Source organism: Podarcis filfolensis (genome assembly GCF_964270895.1).
Source record: "Podarcis filfolensis genome assembly, chromosome: 2".
NCBI lineage: Eukaryota > Metazoa > Chordata > Lepidosauria > Squamata > Lacertidae > Podarcis > Podarcis filfolensis.
The window spans coordinates 103651533-103677926 of NC_139605.1; the positions used below are offsets into that span (position 1 = coordinate 103651533).

General features: G+C 46.7%; 1 protein-coding gene across 4 annotated transcripts; it reads left to right on the forward strand.

Annotated features, from left to right (window-relative positions):
• TROAP (trophinin associated protein) lies at positions 1–25173 on the forward strand. 4 transcript variants are annotated; one of them, XM_083598721.1, is made up of 17 exons: positions 1–175; positions 2994–3241; positions 4441–4633; positions 6080–6237; positions 7703–7784; positions 8001–8077; positions 9402–9526; positions 10047–10090; positions 11635–11735; positions 13296–13389; positions 14147–14271; positions 15884–15943; positions 17394–17468; positions 19353–19451; positions 20456–20816; positions 21531–21703; positions 24223–25173. In XM_083598721.1, exons 2-17 carry the CDS (start codon positions 3047–3049, stop codon positions 24286–24288), a joined length of 2028 nt encoding a protein of 675 aa, XP_083454847.1. In that variant the 5' UTR covers positions 1–175; positions 2994–3046; the 3' UTR covers positions 24289–25173. The 4 variants fall into 4 exon arrangements, with proteins under 4 accessions (XP_083454847.1, XP_083454846.1, XP_083454845.1 ...); XM_083598720.1 differs by having other exon boundaries at positions 2–314; positions 21528–21703; XM_083598719.1 differs by having other exon boundaries at positions 3–175; positions 21528–21703.
• The last annotated feature ends 1221 nt before the right edge of the window (positions 25174–26394 follow it).

Genomic DNA, 26394 nt, shown 5'->3' on the forward strand with positions numbered 1-26394 from the left:
CCTGCGGCCCCGCCCCTTCCGCCGGGCCACGTGAGGGAGCGGAGAGGCCAATCAGCTCGTCCCGCTGCTTTATGAACTTGATTCGGGAGAGGCGGATGGCTGCGCGTCAACGGCCTCGCCTGAGGAGAAGGAGGCGGCGGCGGCGGAGGAAAGGAAAGGAGTTGTGTGGAGACAGGTGGGCGGCGGGGGGGGGGGAGAGGAAGAAGGGCTGCGCGAGAGAAGGGGGTCCGGGGTTCAAGGGAAGGGGACTGAAGGAATGGTAGCCTTTACTGAGCTCCGGAGCGTCTTGCGAAACGTTTGGCCTCCGGGATTCGGCAGGCGGCCAGCGAGTCGAGCTTTGGTTCTTCGGTATCGTAGGGAGATCGAAGAGTTTGAAGGGGCCAGCGGGGGGGGCTGCCACGCGCCCGGATTTTCCCGGACGCCCGCCGTCACGCCAAAGGCAGAATTATTACAGAATAATAGCCGCACGCCTGAAGAAGGAAAGAGAGAGTCTGACTTTCTCCATCACTTGTTGTAGGACCGTAAATTATTCGATGCGTCAAACGCCAATGGAAGTCGTTAAAAAAAAAATTGCAGCTGCGGTATTAAGGGTTCGTTATTCTGACTGGTGTGTCGTTGGAATTGATCAGTTTTTGGAAGGCAGAGTTAAAGTAAATGATCAAACCGTCAATTCTAGCATGCCGGGGGCGGAACAAAATAACACAATTTGGCATCTGAACAATTGGCATCATTGATGGTATTGTAATTTGGTATTGTGACGATCAGGCTTTTATTGGGTTATTGCAATTGGAAACTAATAATAAATTATTATACAAAAGATGCCATGGCCCTGAACAAGACCAGCTCTTGCCTTGCCTCCCATTCCTCTTCTTGGATGGCCTTCTGAAAATGGCCTGTAGTGTTGGTTTGGGGTCTCTTTGTTGTTGTTTAGTCGTTTAGTCGTGTCCGACTCTTCGTGACCCCATGGACCAGAGCACGCCAGGCACTTCTGTCTTCCACTGCCTCCCGCAGTTTAGTCAGACTCATGTTTGTAGCTTCGAAGACACTATCCAACCATCTCGTCCTCTGTCGTCCCCTCCTCCTTGTGCCCTCCATCTTTCCCAACATCAGGGTCTTTTCCAGGGAGTCTTCTCTTCTCATGAGGTGGCCAAAGTATTGGAGCCTCAGCTTCACGATCTGTCCTTCCAGTGAGCACTCAGGGCTGATTTCCTTAAGAATGGATAGGTTTGATCTTCTTGCAGTCCAAGGGACTCTCAAGAGTCTCCTCCAGCACCATAATTCAAAAGCATCAATTCTTCGACGATCAGCCTTCTTTATGGTCCAGCTCTCACTTCCATACATCACTACTGGGAACATTAATGTGCTAAAGGATATTAGTTTGCTAGCTGTGAAGCTTCCTGGACCTTACCAGCTGTTATAGAATATTCACAAACAAGAGGGAATTTGCCAGCAGTTTATTTAAATTATTCATTTAAAGAAGGAATTTGTCTTCCGTGCTTCAGCCAACAAAGGTTCCCAGAGTAGCTTGCAAATCACTAAAAAAAGAGAAGAAGAAAAATGGCAGTACCTACCCTTGGGCTTGCAATCTAAAAAAGTCATAGCACGGAAGTAAAATGGGTCATGAGGGAGGAGGAAATAAGCAAGCTCGGATACAAAGTTGCCCGTCTCTTAGCTGTTCTAATGAAGTGTTCCAACAAACCTTTTCTTCCCTCCTCTGTTGCAACCTGATGGAATGACTGCTGACTGGTGATAGCTGATTGAGCGGAGAGCCTGGCTGCTTAACAGAGCCGACAATTAGTGACCCTGCACCGTTTCCCTTCCCTTTTCTACAAGGTGAGCGGAAAGTTCAGTGAATAGTCACAGAAATCGGACAGCAAGAAATATTTGAACATATATACCTTATAGGCCTTCAAAGTAGGCTTCCTATGATACAATGCACCATTGACAACATCGGTAGAACCGTTGGAAACTTTTGGAGAAGTCCTCTTTTCATACTTCTTTCTGTTTCCTTGTTAAAGCAGCTTGGACGTGTGAAATGTTGGAAAATCTGTGCCCTTTCAGTGCAGATTTCAGTTTTGGAAAAAGAAAGAAATCCAGTGAGGCCAGATCGGGAGAATATGGAGGGTGGGACAACTCAGTGAGCTCAGTAACAATTTTCTGTGGAATGTGCAATTCTTCTGCCATCATTTGGATGGACAAAGACCAATCCCACATCAATAACTCACAAACTCTGTCGGCATTAGCCACAGTTCTGCTCGTTGACAGTCTGCCAGAAGGAGGGTCATCTTCAGTGGTTTACCGCCCTTCATGGAAATGCTTAAACCACTCATACGCTGTCTTTTGAGTTACAGCTTCATCTCCGTACACAACTGTGAGCATTTTGTGGGTTTCTGATGCTGATTGTATGTTTGAATATTTCTCACTGTCTGATTTCTGTGACCATTCACCAAAGTTCCCGGTCACATCTTGTATTAACAGCCTGCTGAAAAGAATTTTGCCAGGTGACAGCTGGCAAAGGAAGGAACGGTTTGCTATTTAGTCCAGTTTGGGTACCTGGTTGTGTTAAAGCTTTTGAAGGCACACAGTTAGCCTGCTGTGCTCTCCAGCTAAAAAACAGCAAACCAAGCACTTGTTGTGGGGAACAAATAGTATTACAGTGGTACCTTGGGTTACATACACTTCAGGTTACATACACTTCAGGTTACAGACTCCACTAACCTAGAAATAGTACCTCGGGTTAAGAACTTTGCTTCAGGATGAGAACAGAAATCATGCTCCGGCGGCGTGGCGGCAGCAGGAGGTCCCATTAGCTAAAGTGGTGCTTCAGGTTAAGAACAGTTTCAGGTTAAGAACGGACCAGCGGAACGAATTAAGTACTTAACCTGAGGTACCACTGTATTTGCATTAGTCTTGCCCCATGGGTGGCTTCCTTGTGCCTCCCACTCTCTCTCTCTTTCCTTGCTTCAAAAGCTTTTTCTCTCCCCTACCCATAGGTGCAAATACTGCCACAAAGGATTCGACCGTAGGATCAGCACAGGAATTCTAAATGGCTCGAGTTGGGAAGGAAAACTTGCAAGAAGTCTTGCCCATTCCTGTGACCTCTGCAGGAGAAGGACGGGAGAAAAGTGCATCGCTTGTTGCGGGTGCCCTGAGCAGCAGCAAGATCCCAGTGCTGCGCAAAAACAGAATCCCACGAGAGGTGAAGGAGTCTTGGCAGCAGCCACAGAATAACCTTCAGCAGGTGAGTGTGGTGGAGCTGCTTTTGGCTTAGGCTAGGTATTCCCTCTCCGATTTGAGAAAATTACCTGTGTTGCATCCCGCTTGTTGCAGCCTCTCACTCTTTCAGTGCTGGTATTCACTTTTTAATGAAATGGTTTCTAGCCCTCAAGGTTTTCAGAACAAGCTTGAAATCTGCTTGGGTGGTAGCTGCTGAAGGCTGCAAATAGCAACCTGGGTAGAATTTTCAGCAGTCGGAAATGCCCTGTGCTGATCTCCCATTTCTAGAGCCTATCCCCGCTTAGTCTGTCAAATCAGTCCTTGCATCCTCATTTGCTGTTTTAGAGCACTTTCCTTGCCAAACACTTTTGATGTACAGCCTTAGTGCAGAGGGCTGTCAGCATTTCCCATAAGAATGGCCCTGCAGGATCAGGCCCAATGGCCCATCTGGTCTGATTTGTTCTCAAAGCAACAAACCAGATGCCTATGGGAAGTCTGAAAGTAGGACATGAGCACAATAGTGCTCTCTCCACCTGCGATTCCCAGCCACTAGTATTCAGAGATGTACTGCCTTTGATATTGGAGGTAGCCGTTGATAGCTTTGTCCTCCTTGACTTTGCCTGATGCTCTTTTAAAACCCTCCAAGTTGGGGGCCATCGTTGCTTCTTGTGGAAGTGAAGAAGTACCTCCTTCTGTCTGTCCTGACTCTTCCATTGTTCATTTCCATCAGATGCCTCCGAATTCTAGTATTATGAGGGAGGGAGGAAAACTTTTATCCACCCACTTTTTCAATGCGTGCATAAACATACCCTATCTATCTATCTATCACATCTCCCCTTCCTTGCCTTTTATCTAAATCAGTGTTCCCCAAACTTGGGTCTCCAGCTGTTTTTGGACTACAACTCCCATCATCCCTAGCTAGTGGCACCAGTTGTCGGGGATGATGGGAACTGTAATCCAAAAACAGCTGGAGACCCAAGTTTGGGAAACACTGTATACCTTAGGGGTCTGGTTGTCCAGCAAAGGTAGTGCTGAGCACCGGGACTCAGGAGTTATTGTTCTGACAGTAGAATGGCCTCACTCGCAGGGAGCCTGTCTTCTTCCCACTTGCAGGCTTGCCCTCTTCCAGAATTCGGTTGCCCTTTCCTGAATGGCGACAAGCCTTTTGATTGGAACATAGCACTGGAACGAGTAGAATCCTTGTCTCTCTCCTTTTCTCTCTAGGCATGTCCGTCCAACGCGAGGAGGAAAGGGATCGAGATGAGCAAGGTTCCTCACTCTGGTTTAGTACCTGATGCTGCTGCAGTGGAATCTGCATCTGGGTTAATGCCCAAGATCCTTTCTAGAGAACCCCTGGGAGAGATGCATCTGAGCACATCGGGTCACAGGAATGAAGGTCGCGTGCCCAATGGCAAAGGTATTGATCACGATAGCAAAGGATCTTCCTAATGTGCTGCTGCTGCTGTTTCGTTTTTGTTTTTGGCAGAGATGAATGATTGTGAACAATGTTTTGCGATTGGTGATGGGTTCTTGGCTGAGCTCTGATTGTTTGGGCTCTGCTGCTTGCTAAATCATAAAATGTAAGTGAGGCGAATTGACCTCCGCCTGGGGACAATGGCTAGCTGGAATACAGCACTCGATGCAGAAAACTTGTTTTATATCCTTGTTAGGTGGTCTTGGCCTAACCTGCCTCTGATGACTGTTGGTAAAGATAAGCTGCTTTAGAGTCATTGTGAAAAGCCTTTGATTCTAATGTAGCCCAAATAAATATCTCGAGGTAGAAAGGGTGGTTGTGTGGCTATCAGCCTTTTCTGCATATTCACTGTTTTACTGCAAAAAGCATATGCCACCTTGCTCAGTTCCTTACAAGGATAACCTGGAAACACACACACAAGTAAAGGTGCAACAGGGTGCTTAAACTGCGGCTGATCACAGCTGAGAAGACTCATTGGTTTTGAAAGACCCGATGTCTTTGAAGGGAAAACAAAATTGCATGTTTGGGTTTTAACTAGTGGATTAATGCAACTTCCCTGCGACGGAGTGGGCTCCTGTTGCTCTGTTCCAGCTCCTGCCAACCTAGCAGTTCGAAAGCACACCAGTACAAGTAGATAAATAGGTACCACTGTGGCGGGAAGGTAAACAGCGTTTCCGTTTGCTCTGGTTTCTGTCACAGTGTTCCGTTGCGCCAAAAGCGGTTTAGTCATGCTGGCCACATGACCCGGAAAACCTGTCTGTGGACAAACACCGGCTTCCTTGGCCTTAAAAGTGCGACGAGCGCTGCAACTCCATAGTCACCTTTAACTGGACTTAACCATCCGGGGTCCTTTACCTTTTTTTTAATTAAACTACTCAAGTGGAAAAAGGGTTTGTTTCTTAAGTTGGGATATCTGATGGAGGAATCAAACAGGGCCGTTTACCAGGCGACCTATGAATGGGGATAAACAGCGAGGTGGTTCTAATAGCTCCCTGTGTTCATTTGCTTCAGCTATTTAGATTTAAACCAGTTTCTCAACCTGCAATGATCTCTATCCTATTTTAACCCATTTTTTAGTCTGTAAAAAAGAAGCAAAGACACCTAGTTTCTCCTGCACTGTACCATGCTGTTTGCTTGTGACAGACTATACTCTGGATGATCTTAAACTTAAATCCCCTATTGGGGATCCTGGTATCATTCTTGGAGTTGGCTCTTGCCATTTTGAGGACACGTCCCATGCAGAGCTAGGAGAATATTTCAGAGCTTTGGAGACCAGCTTTGAGGTATGTGGGTTGACCAACCGCAATTGGATTACCCATCACCACCGACTACACTTACCTACTTCTCTGTGCTGCTGATATGATCCCCAAACATTATTTTTTCTTGCAGAAGTGAGCACAGTTGAGTTTGTGCCAGATGTAGCAGCTCTTGCTAGCATCCTGTCCAACACAGGGCTGACTAACCACATGGTAAGTGCAGCCCACAAGCCCAGCCTGGCCGGACGAGTCCCTTTAAGAGGGAATAGAGCATGCTCAACCATCGTTGGGGTAAGTCTCTACCGTATACATCAGCGCTGTTGTGCATTTGTGTGGCGTGTGCTTGTCTGCTGTGTTGAAATGGAATAGATCAGGGTTTCCCAAACTTGGGTCTCCAGCTGTTTTTGGACTACAAGTCCCATCATCCCTGACCACGGGTCCTGCTAGCTAGAGATGATGGAATTTGTAGTCCAAAAACAGCTGGAGACCCAAGTTTGGGGAGCACTGGAATAGAGCATGTATTCAGCATGTATGTACGTAGTTTATACCTCTAGGCCTGGGGTGGAGAAACTGTGGCCTTCCAAATACCGCTGGGCTCCCCTCAACTTCATTCTTGTCCAGTGGGCAGGTTGCCAGGAGCTGGTGGAAGTTGAGAGTTCAACAATATCTTGAGTTGGGCCACAGGGTCTCTCCCCTGCTCTGGGCAAGAGCTCTGAGCTTAGGGAGGTCTTTAGTTTATCTTCCACAGGGCCGGCCCACTCATAAGGCAAGGCGAGGCAACTGCTTCAGGCGGCAGGATCCACAAGGGCAAAGGCAGATTTAGAAGAGCACGACCAGTTTGGTCACATTGGGTGTGGAGCCTCAAGGGTGCTGCAGAGGGCGCCACAACTATGATTTAGAACGATGGAGCATGCTATGTTGAACTATGGAGGGTAAGAGGTGGGAGCACCAAATTTTGGCGTCTCACAGGGCTGAAATTTCATCACACAGCTGAAATTTGAGACTTGCCCGGTCTGCCACTGACAGGGGCAACGGATGCCAGTGCAGGTCGATATTCCCTCTTGTTCCTGATGTAGACGTTCTCCCATCACTTCTTTCCTGGCATGGAGCGGGGCACCATTTCATGGCTTGCCTCAGGTGCTAAAAAGTCTTGGGCTGACCCTGCCCTTATAGCTCACGAGATGGAGCTTTCAATGAAGGAAATTCTGCTTGACCATCTGCTTCTGTCTCTCTGTGTCTGTGTATGGATTCAATTCTGACTTACGTTTTGTGATTTTGGCTTTAGTCCTGTGCTGTGCCGTTGTGCAGTTGTGTTTAATTTTTGTGTGCTGGCATTTAGGCTTGCTGAAATGTTTGTCGAAACCTGTTCTTAAGGCGTCTTTAACAACTTTCTGTCAGAAGCGTTATATAAATAGCGAGAACTGAAAGGCTGGCCCATAGGGATGCGAACAAAATAGTCTGTCTTCATATTGGGGAAGGTGTTCCATGATGGTGCTAAATTAATGGTCACACAACCATTAAGCATAACTCTGTCCTGATTTTACTCTGTCTTGGGTCTGAGCCTGCCCATCCAGCCTAGATGCATGCCTTGCTTTTGATGTGTGCTCTAGTTAGCCATTTTCTCAAAGCTATGGAAGCTATTGTATGGGGTCCTGGTGACTGTAATGTGGGGAAACAGGCCTAGCATTGCAGTAACTTGGAAGTGCTGGACTTCATTTTCTTGGGAATGCTGGACTTCCATTTCTCTCTCTTGTAGACTGGTCGAGGATCGTTATACACAGGGGCTCCTGCCGCGAATCTTCCTCGCATGTCGTACATCTCCAGATCAACTTCAAAAGGTACGACTGAAGTTGGGTTTCTTTCTTGGCACCTGGGAGAACAGGGTCCGGTCAGGCAGAGTCTTCATGCAGCTCCTTGTGTTTGCAATCTGGTGGGACTTTGAAATATTCAAAACAAACACTTATGGGTGTAGAGAAATTGCTCTCAAATGACAAATGAAACTTTCCCCCCCTGGTTTCCTTAAAAAAAACCCCAACTCTCTTGTCCCGCAACAGATGTGAATCAGCCACAGTCCTTGAACACTCAGCAGCTTAAGATGCGGTCGGCTACATTTGAGAACCTTGGGCCTCGGGTAGGTAACTGATGCTTTTCTTCATTTTCTCTGACAATCTGGTGGCAACCCTGGCAAGGAATGCTGGGATTTGGGAAGGTGTGAAAAGGTTGAACTTGCCTCTGAAGATGTTTGCTTTGGAGCTGCTGTGCTAGCTAATAAGTGCATACAGCCGCACCTTAGTTAACGAACACCTTGCGACGCTTCCAATTGGCTGCAGGAGCTTCCTGCAGCCAATTGGAAGCCTCACCTTGGTTTCTGAATGTTTTGGAAGTCGTATGGACTTCCGGGATGGATTCCGTTCGACTTCCGAGGTGCCACTGTGTAGGCTTGTGGTTGGAAGAGCCCCTGGCAAGCAAGAATTGGGATTGTGTCCTCTAAGCGTGAGGTAGGGTGGGAGATCAGGGTGTAATACAATGGATGCAAACTTGACCAGCCATCCAGACTTTTTTTTTAACCTCTAAATCCTCCTCGCTGGAAGTCCTGCCCAAAGTGGGTACTGAGCAGTTCCACAAAAATTATTGTTCCAAAGTGGCACCAGATGCAGCAGCATTTTGAAGGAATCATTGCACTTTCTCAGTGGATATTGCTGGGAGGGCCTCTCTCTCTCTCTCTCTCTCTCTCTCTCTCTCTCTCTCTCTCTCTCTCTGTGTGTGTGCGCGCGTTGCACACAAACGGCTTAGAATACTTAACTCCTTCTCTAGGGTATTAAGGGGAAGAAAACTTCAGCATGTTTTGAAAGGTGGTAGTTCTAGTTGTTTCTGCATCCAGTCCCGGTTGCTAGCACACCTAAGAACACACATTACCCCTGGTGCTGTTTGTGCTTCTTACACTTTTAAATAATTGTTCAGCCTTTCATACAGACTTTATTAGAGGACTGTCCTCAACTCCACCTTTTAGTGTGCATTGATGGCGAGGTCTATGGACAGCTGTATCTATACCTATGACCCCCTGTCCAAAGTTGATAGGCTTCCCTTTTAACCTGGCAATGTGTTTCTGTATGCAGAGGTGTAGCTCGGGGGGGGGGGAGGTGAACTGGACTCCATACTGTCGGGGGTGCCACTTACCATGCCTGAACCACGCCACGCGTCTTTCCTGGGTGTGACGTGGGCTCTGCGCTGCCCGAAATGGCAGTGGGGGGCTTGGGTCCACCTGCCGCCTCCCCATCAGCTGCACTACAGTGCCCACCCCGGTCCATGGTGCCCCCGTCACCCTGGGCACCCAAATGACTAGCTAGTCCCGTTGCGTGATTGCTGTCTCGCCTGCCTTTGTGCCTCTTTCCTCCGGAATAGTGCCTGGGGGCTGCTTGCCTTGCATCTCTGACTCTATTTGACGTCTGCTTCAGGTGGAGGTGGCGAAGCCAAGCCGACCCACGGAGAACCCGGGAATGGGCAAGTGCCAAGATTCTGCCCCCAGGCCCGAGGCAGAAGGTCTGAAAGGCACGGTGGAGGGGGACATTGCAACGCAAAGGTGAGGAAAGAACTGGCTACTCAGTTGGGGCGGCAGCTTGCATCATTTGTGAAACGCAAGGGTATTGTGAAGCCACAAGGCATGGCGAATAAAAAATTCCGTTGTTCTGCTTGCCTTGGTTTCCCAATATTTCTTGGGGTGGTGGTGGTAGGTAGGGTCTCCATCTCCCTTCTCGCTTCCACAGCAAAGTCCTACATTCCAACTCTCCTGTACTCCACCTTCTTTTGGGAAGATGCTCACCTTGCCTGCACATTTCAGATTGATGTCTACAGCCAAGGTTACAGAGTGTCTCTTGTTCTTGATCAGTAGGTATGGGAAGAATGCAAAAGTTTGCAACTTGTTCCTCTCTGAATCGTGCCTTTACCCTCTGCCACTAATACATCCCAGCATAAATCCACGGTGTGTGTGTGTGATAGTTGTTGTGTCCTTGTAAAGGGGGGTGCCAGCAGACAGGTGTTCCACATATGTCGGCTGTTTTGAGGCTTGTGTAACCTTTCATTCCTGTCTGCTCTTAAAACAGCGACTCAGCTGGGAGGAAGGAAATCACAGGGACACCATGGAAAGGTGAGTGACCACACTCATTCTTTTCTATCCAGACACATGGACAGGGGTGTTTGCATACATTACGCAAAGCTTTGTTAGACAGCTTTCACACATGCCTCAGACCCATTCTCACAGCTTGGTTGGTCTTGTAACACAAGTCGGCCATTTTTCAGTGAAGCTGTAGCAACTTTTCCTGCCTTCTCCTATTGTATGACCTGAATTGGAAAAAGATACTTTGAACCCTTGCTTCACAAGACATGATATGGGTAATAGATTATTTTCCAAACTTGGCACACATCATGCATTTGACAGTTTAGTGTTTAAACTGTTAACATACACCCCCAGCCTCTCTCACCACCAAAGAAATACAACAAGAGAACCCACACAAGTGATACTGACACACAACCCCACATGTACACTAAGTAGAAGAATAGAAGCATTGCCACCTGACCCCACCCTGGTCACCATTCCCCCCTCCCCCTCTTTCTTTCTTCCTAACTTAACATTGTATGTAAAAAACGTAAAAAAAACATACATGCTGCCATTCCCAGCTGATTCATGCACTGTGCCATCAGCCAGAACCACTTCTCCTCAAGTGCCTATGCCGTGCATAAGAATTTGTTTGTCACAGCACTGTCCAAAATCCAGCATTCTCTCCCCTTTTAGCACACCAACAGGCTTGCATTCTTGCCCGCTATGGGTGTAGATAAAAATGTGATTGCAAGCGTTTGCAGTAGGGCTGGGAGATATTCTGGTTTCCAACATTGCGAAATATCTCCAGTTAAACATTGTGATATACCGATACATCACGACGTATGAAATAAGAATGGAACTATGTGGAGGCAAACGGTAGGGCTGGGTGATACCTGGTTTTCAACTTCATATTATATCACCAGCAAGATATACTGATATATTACAATGTCTGAAATAAGGATGGAGCTATGTAGAGGCATTGGCTGGCTTCACGGTTTTTCCTGCATTGTGATTTTTCCCATTCTTGTGATTTGCTGCCCCCCGCATGAGAAAGGGGACTGCTGAGCCGTCAGAATTAACAGAGGCTGCAGGAATCGATAGAAGCATCATCTGGCTTCAGTTTTTCCCATATTGTGCTTTTTCATGGTGTGTGTGCGCACACACACACACACACAGCGCTATTCGTGTTGTATTGTAAGATTAAAGACGATGAGATGGATATCACAATATAGACTCCAAACTGCTTTTTGATGATATATCGATATATCACCCAGCCCTAATTAGCATAAAAGTCAAAAACTGGAAGATAGAGCTTGCGTGTGCATTTTGATAATAATGGTCTCAGCCGTATTCCTTGCCTTCAATTGGCATTCCATATGCTGTGCCTGAATTGCCGCTTCATGAAATTCTCGTGTCTTGCTGAGAACAAAGCATGCAAGTGGGGAATAACACAGAGCAAAGCCAAACTGGTTATAAAGGCTGTGCAACCTGCTTCACGGAGAGCTGTTCTTGGTTTCCTTTGGAATGTGAACAGCAGGAGCTAATGGTGAGGCCGCTTGCCTGCTTGCCAACTTTGTCCCTTGTATTTGCAGATGACGGGTTCGTGCCCGACCCCGCTGCCAAAGCTAGCATCCTGCTGAACATCGGCGTGAGCCATTCGGCCCTAAGGGCGACTGCCGATCGGAGCACTAGGGTGAGCAGAGTACAGTATTGGAGGTCTTGATTTCTGTAGTGCCCTCCCTGTCACCAGGTGTCTGTCCCAGTTACCACCCCTGGGTTCAACGCTCTCACGCTGCTCTACTTCCTGGGGTGCTGATTTGCTCCTAGGTGGGCATTCAGGTGGCAAGAGGGTTGGTGGAACAATCCCAAGGAAGGTGTCTGGTGTAAAACAGCTGAGGATGCCCATGGGCGTTCTGGAATGCAACAAGTGGGACCTTGCTCTTCTCCTTGCTGCTGTTGTTGGCATCCGTCTTTCTCAAGAGTTCATAGAGTGAGCCTCTGGGGGTGAAGTCAAGCCACTGTGTTTGCAGAACCGAAGCGACCTCCCTGGGGCACAAGCCTGGGCAGTGTTCAGGGAGGTCCTGGGCTGCCCAGACGGCAAGACCTCCAAAGGAAAGCAGAGCAATACATCGGGCACCAGCTGGGCTGCAGGAGTTGCCAGAAGGAGGCGTACAAGGCGCCATCCAACCGTCTTAGGGACTCCACTCTGGATTTGTGTGTAGGGTTTACTCCTTAGCCTTCTCCACAGGAAATCCCACAAGGCAGTAGAGCTTTAGGATCAGAGTTTTCCTTCTCCTAGATGGGCTACCTTCCCAGGCTAATGAGTTCCATCTACCCCTCACTTCTCTCTGTAGCCCATGCAGAAACTGCCTTCTTGTCTGTTGGGCCCGTTATTGGTCTCATCTGCTCAATCCACCAGAGCCTGTCTTTGCATGCAGGGAAAGTCCCTAACTCACTGGGGATTTGAGACCCATCGGCTACCCCATGGGTAGGCAAACTAAGGCCCGGGGCCCGATCCGGCCTAATCGTCTTCTAAATCCGGCCCATGGACGGTCTGGGAATCGGTGTGTTTTTTTACATGAGTCTACTTATTTAAAATGCATCTCTGGGTTATTTGTGGGGTTTGCCTGATGTTTTTACACGTGTAGAATGTGTGCTTTTATTTAAAATGCATCTCTGGGTTATTTTAGGGGCATAGGAATTCGTTCATATATTTTTTCTTCAAAATATAGTCCGGCCCCCCACTAGGTCTGAGGGACAGTGGACTGGCCCCCTGCTGAAAATGTTTGCTGACCCCTGGGCTGCTACCCTCACCTGGTTTAGCTGGCGAGTTGAATCCATATGTCTGGATTTCCCAGGACATTACCGGGATTTCAAAGGCGAAATTCACGTCGGGGGTGGGGTGGGGATTTCTGAAACGTGGCGCTTTGTCCTGAATCTTAGGCAAGTTAATTGCAAAGGTAATAATAATAATAATAATAATAATAATTAATAAATAAAGTGACCCTTAGGCTGAAAAAGGATCCCTCCCCAGTCTAAATGGATATGAAAACAGTTGGGCACACTGGTCCACCACCGGCTGGCTACTGGATTCTTTGTCTGCTCAACGCAGTTTCCCCACAGTCTTCCTGCAAAAGTACTTTCTTAGTTGTGTACAGAGTGACCCTGGGAAGATAGCTGGGTAGGGGGAGACCTTCTGGGAGCAAGGCTTGCACTGTTGAGAGTTGCAAACTGATTGTTTCTTTTCCTCTAGGGGGAAAGTGTCTGTTTGCCATTGCCCTGCACGAGTGTGCGCTCAACGGAAAAGTTTGGGCGTGTGTCCTGCCGCTCCACACAGCGTCTTAAAGGTATACTTTAACAGAGGAGTTGCTTGGGTGTTTGTCCTCCTCGTGGCTGCTTGGAGTTGCAAGTTCCTGGTATCAAAGCACATGGCTTATCATTGATTTTTCCTAAATCAAAATCAAATAAGTGTTGGAAATGTAAAGAGAAAGAAGTTTCTTTTTATCATATGTTGTGGTCTTGTAGTAAGGCTAAAGCTTACTGGGAAATGATATATAATGAATCGAAAAAGATGTTTAAAATAAGGTTTGTAAAAACCCCCAGAAGCCTTCCTTTTGGGAATTATCGGGATAGAACTACCCAAACTATATAGAAATTTATTGATGTATGCAACTACAGCGGCAAGAGTGTTACTTGCCCCAAAATGGAAAGAAGTCCCAGCGAAAGAAGAATGGATACAAAAACTTATGGAATATGCAGAAATGGCGAAACTTACTGGAAGAATAAGAAATCAAGACGACAAACTTTTTATGAAAGAATGGAAATGGCTTATTGAATATTTACAAATAAACTGTAAACATTGACAGGATTATTGTGATAGCCTACAGTTTTATAAGAGCATACGTTTAAAGTAGATGAATAATGAGTAAATTAAGTTAATTTGGAATATGCAGAAAATAGAAAAAACAAATTTAAGGAAGCACAGAAAGAGGGGGAAGGAAGTTGAGTTTTGAAATGTTAAAATGATTGTAAAATTATTGAAATGTATTAAACTGAAAATCATAAAATAATATAACTGCCCCCCCTTTTTGTCCCACTTTGCAGGTCAGCAAAAATTGGAAGCTTCTGGAGCCCAGCTAGCCAACACACCAGGCGGAAGATGTTCAGCTGCTGACCATACCCCCTATGGATTAGCTCGGAGGGTTCCCATTGCTTCCCCGCAATCCTCGGTTTGTGCTTCAGGGTTGGCGAGGTTGCCTGCCGCTAAAAGTCTCCCCCAGAAGTGTGCATCCACTTCCTAGCTAGCTATGGGCATGTCCTGGAAAACTACCGTTTGTGTTGACGCTGCTGGGGTGAAACAGGAGAGAAATGTAGCTCTGGTGGGCTGGGACCAGAGATTAGTTACCAGCTTTATTGTCTTGGGCTTAATAGTCTGAAACCAGCAGACTGCGTCATCCCTGCTGCTGGCAACATATATTACCCATGCCAAAAAAACATCTGTGCTGGCTTCCTGTGTGATTTCAGGCACAACTTGCAATTTGGGTTAAAAAAACACAGAAAACATAAAGCCCTACAGTGGTGCCTCGGGTTACATACGCTTCAGGTTACAGACTCCGCTAACCCAGAAATAGTGCTTTAGGTTAAGAACTTTGCTTCAGGATGAGAACAGAAATCGTGCAGTGGCGGTGTGGCGGCAGCGGGAGGCCCCAATAGCTTAAGTGGTGCTTCAGGTTAAGAACAGTTTCAGGTTAAGAACGGACCTCCGGAACGAATTAAGTACTTAACCCGAGGTACCACTGTATATGCCTTGTACCCAGGGTGCCCTACCTGTGCCCTTTTGAACCTCTCTGGCCAGTAACATCATTTTGCGAAGCCCTTTTCCAGGCGCCTCCCATTTTCAGATGTTAAGCAGGTGGCAACTGGGGAAATAGGGCCTTTTCTGTGGTAGCCCACTAGCTATGGTGCAAGCTCCCCAGAAATGCTTGACTCTCAACCCACTCTCATGTGTTTTGACCGCCTGGCCCCTTTCGCAGAGGCTCATAGTGAATAATAATAGTTGTCATGTTTCTCTGTTTTTCTCTTAATCAGCTGAACTTCATTTCTCACTTTTCTTTTTTAACTGATGTGATTATCTTATTGTTGGAAATGAATGGAAAGGCAGAGTGGGAAAGAAATGTTTTAAAGTGGTGCAAGAACGTGGGAGCTGCCTTATCCTGGGTCAGCCCACTGAGCCACCTAGCCCCATGTTATCTACTGTGACTGGCAGGGGCTGTCTGGGGTCTGGGGCATTGCCGCTTGGGATCCTCTTAACTAGAGATGGCAGGTATTGACTTTCTGCATGTAGAATGTATGCTTGACAGTTGAGCATCTTTCATAATAATAATAGTAATAGTAATAATAATAATAATAATAATAATAATAATAATAATAATAATAAATTTATTATTTATACCCCGCCCATCTGACTAGGTTTCCCCAGCCACTCTGGGCGGCTTCCAACAAAACACTTAAATACAATAACCTATTAAGCATTAAAAGCTTCCCTAAACAGGGCTGCCTTCAGATGTCTTCTAAAGGTTTGGTAGTTATTTTTCTCTTTGACATCTGGTGGGAGGGCGTTCCACAGGGTGGGTGCCACTACCAAGAAGGCCCTCTGCCTCGTTCCCTGTAACCTGGCTTCTTGCAGTGAGGGAACCACCAGAAGGCCCTCGGTGCTGGATCTCAGTGTCCGGGCAGAACGATGCAGTTGTTAGTTTCATCCTTTTTCAAGTTATGTGCCTTGCTGTTCACTGTGACTCCCATTGCTCCATCTTCTGAATACTTTCTCTTATGTTGGACCAGCATCGCAGTCCCTGGATACGGAACCGGGCGCCTGTTTCTTCCTGCATTAAAGCTAAGAAGGTGGGTGCCCAATGCTTAATCTAAACCAAGTAGGAGAGCAGGAACTGATACTCTAAAAATGCTCAGATAATGAACTATCTGAGAGTCCTTTACCAAAAACCCTCTGAAATGTCCCATTCCTACTGCTGTGAGCAGGTATTGGAATCCTTAGTAAGTAGGATGCTCTTAAAGATAGGCGCGGGCAACACTGTGGTCTAAACCACTGAGCCTCTTGGGCTTGCCTATCAGAAGGTCGGCAGTTCGAATCTGTGTAACAGGGTGAGCTCCCGTTGCTCTTTCCCAGCTCCTGCCAACTTAGCAGTTTGAAAGCACACCGGTGCAAGTAGATAAATAGGTACCACTGCGGTGGGAAGGTAAACAGTGTTTCCGTGCACTCTGGCACTTGTCACGGTCCTCCTTGTGCCAGAAGCGGTTTAGTCATGCTGGCCATATGACTCAGAAAGATGTCTGTGGACAAACGCCGGCTCCCTCGACCTGAAAGCGAGATGAGCGCTGCAACCCCATAGTCACCTTTGACTGGACTTAACCGTCTAGAGGTCCTTTGATTTTTTTACTTCTTAAAGATCCCTGATTACCACTGACCATACCAATTCCTGGGTAAGTCAGAAGACTTGCCGTTGTGGAATAGGCATTGTATATACTTGAGACAATTTGTTTTCTGGGGGCCAGTCGTTACATGGCCGAAACAGCAGCATAGGTGCCCAAGAAAGACGTGTTAGCAGGTTTAAAGGAGCGTTGGCAGAAATACAAAAAGGAAAAACAAACCTAAAGAGTTGGTGGAACAGCCCCACGAAGACTGAACATGCTTGGTGGCTGTGGAATGATGAGTGATTGACCGGGGATTGAAGCGGAAGACCAGGTGGGGAATGGGAAAATCAAATGCAGCATCCTGAATAGGGTCACTCAACACTGCAAAGTGTTGTTGGAAGTCCTTATCCATTCTTACGCATTCAGCATCTTGCTATGGCGGTCAGATTCCTCAATGGGCTCCCAAGCACAGCAGCATGTGATACATGATGGTGCATAGCCTTTATTCTATATTTTCTGGAGGGTGGGGATCCTAGAGGGAGGCTGTATTTTTGCCTTTGTTTTTACCCACCAGCAAACTCATCTGGCACGTACTTGAATCTTTGCTTCTTTCTTTAAATGCAAAAGTGTGTGCACATGTGTTTTAGCGTTAGTCGCGGCAATGAGCTGCCGCCGAAGGTATGCTATACTGTGTAAAAAAATTTCCCTCTTTGAGCCTCAGCTGGGATTGTGGCAACTTGGTGTGCGTTACTTACAAAAATGCTCCCGGGATTTTGATTTCTCTTACTTTCCCCTAAAGGTTCCTTGGTCGTAGAACTAGAAAGAAATTCCTGGCTGTGTGACTAGGCTGGCTGTAAAAACGTAGCAGGGTTTGAAATCCGTTGGTGCCCAAAAAAACCCCTGTCCATTTTGCTTTTTCCAGGTTAATTTGGCAAGCAAGATCACCTCATTGAAGGACCCTGTGGACTCCAAGGAGGATGACACTGCTGTGGCATGGGTAAATTCATGTGGATAAAACTCGGTGCCCTTTCCCATGGGAGCAGCTGTTTGTATTCATGTTGCTCCGATGCATTCCGGTCACTTAATATGTTATGCTCGAGCACTTGCTTAAGAGCGCCTTGTATGTGGTTTCTTAGCAATTCGTAAATCTTTATAGTCCGGCAGCTTCTGTTGTTTGAGTTCTTAGTTCTCAAATTTAATCTGTCCGTTCCAAAACCAAGGTGCACTTTCCCATAGAAAGTAATGCAAAATGGATTAATCTGTTCCAGACTTTTAAAAACAACCCCTAAAACAGCAATTTAACATGAATTTTACTATCTAATGAGACTATTGATCCATAAAATGCAAGCAATAATCAATGTAAAAGGTAAAGGGACCCCTGACCATTAGGTCCAGTCATGACCGACTCAGGGGTTGTGGCGCTCATCTCGCTTTATTGGACGAGGGAACCGGTGTATAGCTTCCGGGTCATGTGGCCAGCATGACTAAGCTGCTTCTGGTGAACCAGAGCAGCACACGGAAACACCGTTTACCTTCCTGCTGGAGCGGTACCTACTTATCTACTTGCACTTTGACGTGCTTTCGAACTGCTAGGTTGGCAGCTCACCCCGTCGCGGGGATTCGAACCACCGACCTTCTGATTGGCAAGTCCTAGGCTCTGTGGTTTAACCCGCAGCGCCACCCGTGTCCCTAATAATCAATGTACTGTACTATAAAATAAATAAGCCAGTACTGTAGATGATAAAAAATAAAATTATTTTTTTTCCTTACCTGCACTGATGATAGTCATTGTTTGGAGGGGGGCGGCTTTTATCCATTTCCACAGTCACACAATCAGTCAGTAGCTGAACTGGGTTCCACACAATCATAAAAAAAAAACTGAAAAAGCCTCAAAAACAAAAACACAAAAAATAGCAAAAACAAAAGCGCCAGACTTAATCTCTTCCGGGAGTCCGTTCGACTTCCGAAACGTTAAAAAAAAAAAGACGCAGCTTCAGATTGGCTGCAGGAGCTTCCTGCACTTAAACGAAAGCTGCACTGGACGTTCAGCTTCTGAAAAACATTTGAAAACTGGAACACTTCCGGGTTTTCAGTGTTTGAGAACCAAGATGTTTGAGAACCAAGGTACCACTGTACTCTACAACAGAAAGTGTTCAATTGGAGCAATGTTTCCCAAACCTGGGCCTCCAGCTGTTGCCTGGACTACAACTCCCATCATCCATATGTAGCTGGATCAATGGTCAGGGATGATGGGAAATGTAGCCCAAAAGCAGCAGGAGACCAAGTTTGGGAAACCCTGAATCAGCTACATGCATTCTGCGCCCTTCCCCATGTAAGATAGGTTGTGAGGATTATTTGTCAGATCTAATTTTGTGTAAGTTTTTTTAAAAAAAGGTGTTCGCTGCACTACATCTCTAGACTGCAAGCAGCGGTTCTAGGAGGGCACCATAGTAAAGATAAGGAGGACGTGTTATGGGGAAGGTCTTCTATTTCCTCTTCCCATTTTTATGAGGTGCTCAAAGGCATATCTCCTGGCTACGGCTTTGAATGTTTGTAAAATGGGGTATATTTTTATATGCATGCTGCCTAATTTGCCAGTAGCAGCAGACTTGCTAAACCCAAGTACGCAATGGTCATTTTTCCGGCTTGATATCTTTTTGTAGGTTTTTTTCCTCCCTAAACTTTAGCCTACTCCTGAATTGGTTCCTAGAATATAGCCAGACTGCCTGTTGGTACTGGCATGCAGGGAGCGGTGGGTTTGGGATCCTGCCATCTTTCCCACTTTTTCCTTGTCCTTACCTGCCCTCTCGATGGTTGGTAGCTTTTGGTGGGGTGGAAGTGGAACCCAGGGAGGTGAGATGACTTTTTCCTTCTCTCGCAGGAAAGCATTGCTGTGCGGCTCTTTAAGGATGAGATAGCAGCATCGGCAAAGAAGGTGGCAGCTGTTCCTGTGATCACCCCAGAAATGGGAAAACTCCAGGTAAGCATCTTTGTTAATTTTTCTCCCAGGTAGAAACTGGCTCCTAGCGCATAACTCGGCTATTCCTTTAAACAGGCCCTGCTTGCAAATTCTGATAACGAAAAGGATGGGGTGGTTACTTTTAACACCATTCTCTTTTGTGTTTTTCTGAAACATTGCAAACTTCTGAATTTTCTTTGATTGTGAGGTTGAGTTTACTGCAGAGAGGCAGTTGGAGAAAGATGGAAAATAAACTTTTTTTCAAAGAAATCAAAGGATGAAGTTCTAATTCTGCCTTTACCTGTAGTACTGGCAAGGTTGGTGTAGGTGGTGAAGCTGAGAGCATTGCAGAGGGAAAAGCAGGCAGCTGTTGGAACAGAATAGTCTGCTGTAATGGAAGTACTGTGTTCTACAAGGGCCTTTTGGCGGTTTCCTCCCTGCGAGAAGTGAGGTTACAGGGGATGAGGCAGAGGGCCTTCTCAGTAGTGGCGCCCGCCCTGTGGAATACCCTCCCATCAGGTGTCAAAGAAATGAACAACTGTCGATGACTTTTAGAAGACATCTGATGTCAAGGAAATAAACAACTATCTGACTTTTAGAAGACATCTGAAGGCATCCCTGTTTTGGGAAGTTTTTTATGTTTGATGTTTTATCATGTTTTTAATATTCGGTTGGGGGCTGCTCAGAGTATCTGGGGAAATCCAGCCAGATGGGTGGGGTATAAATAATAAATAATAATTATTATTACTGCAAGAGCTTGGAATCATTGGAAACAGCATCCAGTTCTGCGCAAATTGTGCTTTCATACATTTTTTTTGGGGGGGGGATTATTTAGCTTTCATGGTTGCTGGGGAACATCTCAGTCCCTGGCGACCCTCGGGTAGCTTTTGGCATTCTGGGAGGTCTGGTTTACTTTCAGCCTGGGACTCGGGTACGGTGTCCCACCATTGACAAGATGTAGCCTATCGGGCGGCTGAGCTAGAGTTACCTGCCCCATTTCAGCCCTTGTCCTCCTCTTCCCCCAGCGCATCAAGCTCCTTGCTCAGCTCTTGCAACAGGAGGTGAATGACGGCATCAATCACGACATTGCCCCCGCGCTGGGGGAACTGCACAAACTGTTGTCGGATCACTGCTCGCCTGGCCAGGAGGCTCCCAAGCCTGGTCTCCTCACTACCCCTGTGCCGTCTCCCGGACCACACCTCTGCAAGCTGGCGCCAGGGTCTGTTGCTATGGCACCTCAACCTGGCACAACACATGCCACCACCTCCAGCCAGCAACCTGTTTGCCCCACCCCTCGGATGCCTTCGGTCCAGCTCCCGGCATCTAGCGGCAGTGGTACCTCCATGCCTTTGCTCGGGCTCATGTCGTCCTGTGGAAATAGTGCAGGTAAGACCTGATAGATTAACTTGATTCTCATGTTAATTTTTTTTTTAAGGCAAGTGATAATATTAATATCCTTTTACAGTGGAACCTCAGTTCCCGAACGCCTCCATTGTTGTACGTTTCGGCTCCCGAATGCTGAAAACCCGGAAGTAACTGTTCCGGTTTTTGAACGATTTCCAGAAGAATGCTACACAGCTTCTGTTTTGAGTTTCTCTATTGTATTGAGGCTTCCGCTTTCAGTTTTTGGTTTTCGAACGTTTTGGAAGTTGAACAGTCTTCCGGAACGGATTACTTTCGAAAACCGAGGTTCCCCTGTATGACAAACTGGTGTGGTAGGGATCCTATCTGAAATAATATTAATTTAAATGTCCTGCTTTTCCACTTGGCTCTCATTATGTGTCTTCCCTGTCCCTCAGGTGTTAAGAACTATTTGGCCATAGTCCATAAATATTTGCCGCTAGGACACTTTTAACAGTGTTATAGTAATAATTGCAATTAATCATTGATTACAAAATAGTCCATATATTAATGTTTGACGTTTTCGTGTGTTTTTAATATTCTCTTGGGAGCTGCCCAGAGTGGCTGGGGAAACCCAGCCAGATGGGCAGGGTATGTATGTATGTATGTATGTATGTATGTATGCATGCATGCATGTATGAATATATATGTATATTATCATTTATTATATCTTTGCCATTGCTGTCTTTTCCCCAGTAGACCAAGTCAAGCAGCGCTTGGATGACCTCCTTAGTGCACCTATGCGCTTCCACGAGGCACGCCTAAATGATGAATGTGCCTTCTACACCGCCCGCCTCGCCTCTGTCACGCAGCCCTCGGCGCAGCGATGCAAAGAGCCTGTGGCCAAAATGCTGGAGGTCCAGGATGCCATGGTAAGCATCTCAGTGTGCTTCAGCTTGATGAAGCAAAGAGCTGTGTGCTGTCTTCCAGTCCCCTTCAGCAAGGGGTGAACGAGGTTGCTTTTGAACCAAGCGGTTTGCCCAACCTTCTGCTGCACATAGGCACGAAACCTTGGCTGTTCCTCGGTTTCCGAATGGTGCCACCGCACGATGGAAGCACTGCTTCTCACTAGACAGAATTGTTTGGAAGACTGCGGCTTGCCAATGGGCTGCACACCGTGCCATAGCAAGCTGCCCCGTGCAAAACAGTCCTTTGCCTTTAGCCGGAGCAATTGGTAGCATTCCCAGGACTCGGAATATGTTCCGTGAAGAGCTTAAGTGTCCTATAGCTCCGTGAACAGACTGGAGGTCTCCAGAGCCCGGCTGGGAAACCTAGCCAGATGGGTGGGGTATAAATAAAAGTAAAAAAATAAAGGACCCCTGACAGTTAAGTCCAGTCGCAAATGACTCTGGAGTTGCAGCGCTCATCTTGCTTTACTGGCCGAGGGAGCCAATGTTTGTCCGCAGACAGTTTTTCCGGGTCATGTGACCAGCATGACCCAGCTGCTTCTGGCGAAACCAGAGCAGCGCATGGAAACATCGTTTACCTTCCCGCCGGACTTGCACTTTGACATGCTTTCGAACTTCTAGGTTGGAAGGAGCTGGGACCGAGCAACAGGAGCTCACCCCATTACAGGGATTCGAACCGCCAACCTTCCGATCTGCAAGCCCAAGGCTCAGTGGTTTACACCACAGCGCCACCCGTGTCCCAGCATAAATAGTAAAAAATTATAAATTATTATTATTATTTATTATGAATGGTGACTACTCCCCTCCTTTTTTTTTCACACTTAAGAGGCTGTAGGCGGGACACGGGTGGCGCTGTGGGTTAAACCACAGAGCCTAGGGCTTGCTGATCAGAAGGTCGGCAGTTCGAATCCCCGTGACGGGGTGAGCTCCCGTTGCTCGGTCCCTGTTCCTGCCCACCTAGCAGTTCGAAAGCACGTCAAAGTGCAAGTAGATAAATAGGTACCACTCTGGCAGGAAGGTAAACGGCGTTTCCGTGCGCTGCTCTGGTTTGCCAGAAGCAGCTTAGTCATGCTGGCCACATGACCCGGAAGCTGTACACCGGCTCCCTTGGCCAATAAAGCGAGATGAGCGCTGCAACCCCAGAGTCGGCCATGACTGGACCTAATGGTCAGGGGTCCCTTTACCTTTTAAGAGGCTGTATTTCCAGCTGCGACAGCACAAGAAGGCGAACTTCACCTGATGTCTTTTGCAGGGAATTGGTGGTGCAGAGATGTTTGCACCTGTCTTTTCACCCTTGAGGTTGGGAAGAGGACAGCATTTAACAAGTCTCTGTGATGTGGAGTCTTCCGCTCTGTGAACCCATGCCCATTAATTGAGTGGTGGGTTGTGATCGACTGTTTTGCATTTCTTTTCCAAAGGAGCAGCAGCCTTTGAGTAGCTTTTCAATATATTCCCCCTTGGTGCTCACGTAGTCCATTCCTTGGGTGCGAATTTACTGTTGGGTGTGTGTATGTGTTGCATGCCACATATACAGTTGCGCAATTTGAAGAACCTGTTTCTGGTCAGATGTAGACACCTACCAATAGCTTCCCTTTGACAGAAACATGTTCTCTTCAAAGCACTTTTGTATGCATAGCACATTTAATTCCAAACCACCTCTTGGCATGGGAAAGGCATGGCCAAAGCTGCTCTTTGGCAACGCAAAATCAATGCACTGATGCATATATTTTTTAGAGGAGCTCATGGCATGAACTCAGAATTAGCCCCATCATGCCAGTAATCCACTAGAACTTCCAAGTGCTGGTTTTGACCTATAAAGCCTTAAATGACTCAGGGCCGCAATACCTCAAGGACTGCCTCTTTCCGTAAGAACCTACCCGGATCCTGAGATCATATTCTGAGGCCCTCCTTCGTGTGCCGCCTCCTTGAGAGATCCGGAGGGTGACAACATGAGAACGGGGCCTTCTCTGCAGTGGCTCCCCGTCTATGGAATGCTCTCCCCAGGGAAGTTCGCCTGGCGCCTTCATTACACACCTTTAGTCGTCAGGCAACATTGTTTCTTTTTAACCAGGCCTTTGGTTGATCATATTGACATCCAACACCCTTTAAGAATGTGGCTTTTTTGGGGGGGGGTGTTATTGAGTTACTGCTTATGGTTTGATTTTATATGTTGTAGTCTTGTTGTTAACCATCCTGGGACCTCTGGGTTTAGTTGTATAAGTTGAATTAATAATAATAATAAATTTAAATGCTGGAGCTGGCATTGTGGGTCAGAGCTCTGTGACTTTTCATTCTCCTTTGGGTCCTGAGCTCAGGTTGAGAGCCTAAACCCTTAAGTTTTACTTGAGATGTAGCGTTTAAAAGTTGGCCACCCTCCTCCAGTCTGTTCTGGGTCAAATGTGCAGAGAAACATATATTTTTTCCTGGTTAGCCCATGCGTGTCTCATTGCATAACACTTCTTGCTCTTGTTTGTATCCACCAGCACTTTATACCTATCTCTGCAACCCCATCCCGACCCATGGAAGGAGAAAGGGTTTTGCCCTCGTGAAGGTCTGGGCTATGCTGCCTGCTTGCCAGATCCACGGATACAGAGACAGCGTGGTGAAGTTCCTTAGAACCAGCGCACGGTGTTCTGTTGTCTTCTGAACTTTAGAAGATCCACCTCCAGCTGCTACCTTTCAAGCTCACTCCCTGACCACCGACGAATCTTGTTGGGACTCTGAATCTCAGTGGGGTTGCCTGGGAGGACCAGGAGCCGAAATCTCCCCTCCTTTTCCGAGAGCGTCTAGTGCATGGCAGAAAAGAAGGGGCTGGTGGCGCTGTGAAAGGGGAAAGCTGACCTGCAGTCCAGCTTTCACTGAACTGCAAAGCATTGGCGCAAAAGGCAATATGCTAATATGGTATGCAAGAAACATACCTTTTGTGGGAAGAAAGGAGAAAAATTAGAAACGTTTCCTAATTGCTTTAAATTGCTATTTTTGCAAGCAAGAGCACAACTCTCTCCCCCAAGGGTGAGAAGGATTATTCCAGTGAGCAAGACTTTGTCATGAGCTGCCTCGATTTGTCAATTTTTGTGAGTGGGTGTTTTACGTTCTTTGTATGTAAACGCCTGTAACAGTTTTGAGAAATAGTTGGCAGAGAGGGGCTTTATATAATTTCTGACCACAGATGGTGGGTTAGGGTGCGGTTCGAAAGATGGGTTTGGTGTCAAGCTCTGACTGTGATTGGGTTAGTAACATCTTCCAGTGTCCTTGGGTTTAGAAGACTTAATGGACTGAATTTCTTTTTCTTTTTTTAAAAGCAGCGGTGCTTCTAAGTTAAAAGTTCTTAAACTGTAAGTTCCTTGGGATGTCCTTTTTGGACAAAAAGGTGACTCATAAACCACGATGTAAATAAACGATGATGTCAATAAAAGACTTTTTAAAAAGGGAAACCTTTTCAGCTTGTTTGATTTCTAGGCTCCTTGCAGGTTCTTTACTTCAAGCACTGATGTCTGGGGCAAACTCTGCTAAACACTACCAGGCAACAGAATGGTGGCTGGTTTCACTTCCATTGCTAGAGCCCCAGACCAGCTTGGAGTGTGGGGTCTCTTATTTGCTGGGATCAGCAAACTTCAGGGGCTAATAATAATAGTAGTAGTAGTATTAATAATAATAATAATAATAATTTATTACTTATACCCCGCCCATCTGGCAGGGTTTCCCCAGCCACTCTGGGCCGCTCCCAACAGAATATTAAAAGCACGATAAAACATCAAACATTAAAAACTTCCCTAAACAGGGCTGCTTTCAGATGTCTTCTAAAAGTCTGATAGCTGTTTATTTCCTTGACATCTGGTGGGAGGGCATTCCACAGGGCGGGTGCCACTAGTGAGATGGCCCTCTGACCGTGGAGGCCAGTTCTGGATCCACACGTCCTTCCACAGTGGGGATATAGGTTTCCGGACAGGAGTTGATCATGGTAAGGGTTTGCCAAGCGTGCCTTCCTCTTAGCATGTTTCTCCCTTTCGTCCTGAGTTTGAGCGTCTTCAAAGCCCATGACACCTTTGGTCAAGGCTGTTCTCCAATTGGAGCGCTCGCAGGCCAGTGTTTCCCAGTTCTCAGTGTTTATACTACTATTTTTTTTTTAAAGATTTCCCTTGAGAGAGTCTTTGAACCTCTTTTGTCGGCCACCAGCATTACGCTTTCCATTTTAAAGTTTGGAATAGAGTAGTTGTTTTGGAAGACGATAATCAGGCATCCGCACAACATGGCCAGTTCGTGAGAAGCTAAACACGCTTGGCTCCGTGGGTTTGACCATTTTAGGTCTCAGATGTCTGGCGTTACCCTGGCAACCTAGCCTTCAGCAAGGGAAGAGCATCATAAAATCCTTTTCCTGGGTCTCCGCTTTAAGGGTAGCCAATTTGCACTCTGGTGCTAAAACATCCTGCCATTTGGACCACTTTCAGGGGTAGATAAGGAGTGAGGAAATGCAGTGTGGGAGAGGCAGACTCTCAAATGCAGAACACACAACAATCAAGCCTAATCCATTCTAAAAAGTTAAATAAAGTAAAGTGAAACATTTAAACATTATACACCTGGGGTCTCTAATTCTTATATCGAGCTCAACAACTTTGTCCAGATTTTCAGTTTTGGGAATACAGTGGTACCTCGGG

Excerpts from the sequence above, each read along its gene's own strand:
- TROAP (XM_083598720.1), top strand. The coding sequence starts at position 3,047 with ATGGCTCGAGTTGGGAAGGAAAACTTGCAAGAAGTCTTGCCCATTCCT. Across the intron at positions 8,078-9,401 it reads TTGAGAACCTTGGGCCTCGG|GTGGAGGTGGCGAAGCCAAG; the intron begins GTAGGTAACTGA and ends CGTCTGCTTCAG. Across the intron at positions 19,452-20,455 it reads CAGAAATGGGAAAACTCCAG|CGCATCAAGCTCCTTGCTCA; the intron begins GTAAGCATCTTT and ends CTCTTCCCCCAG.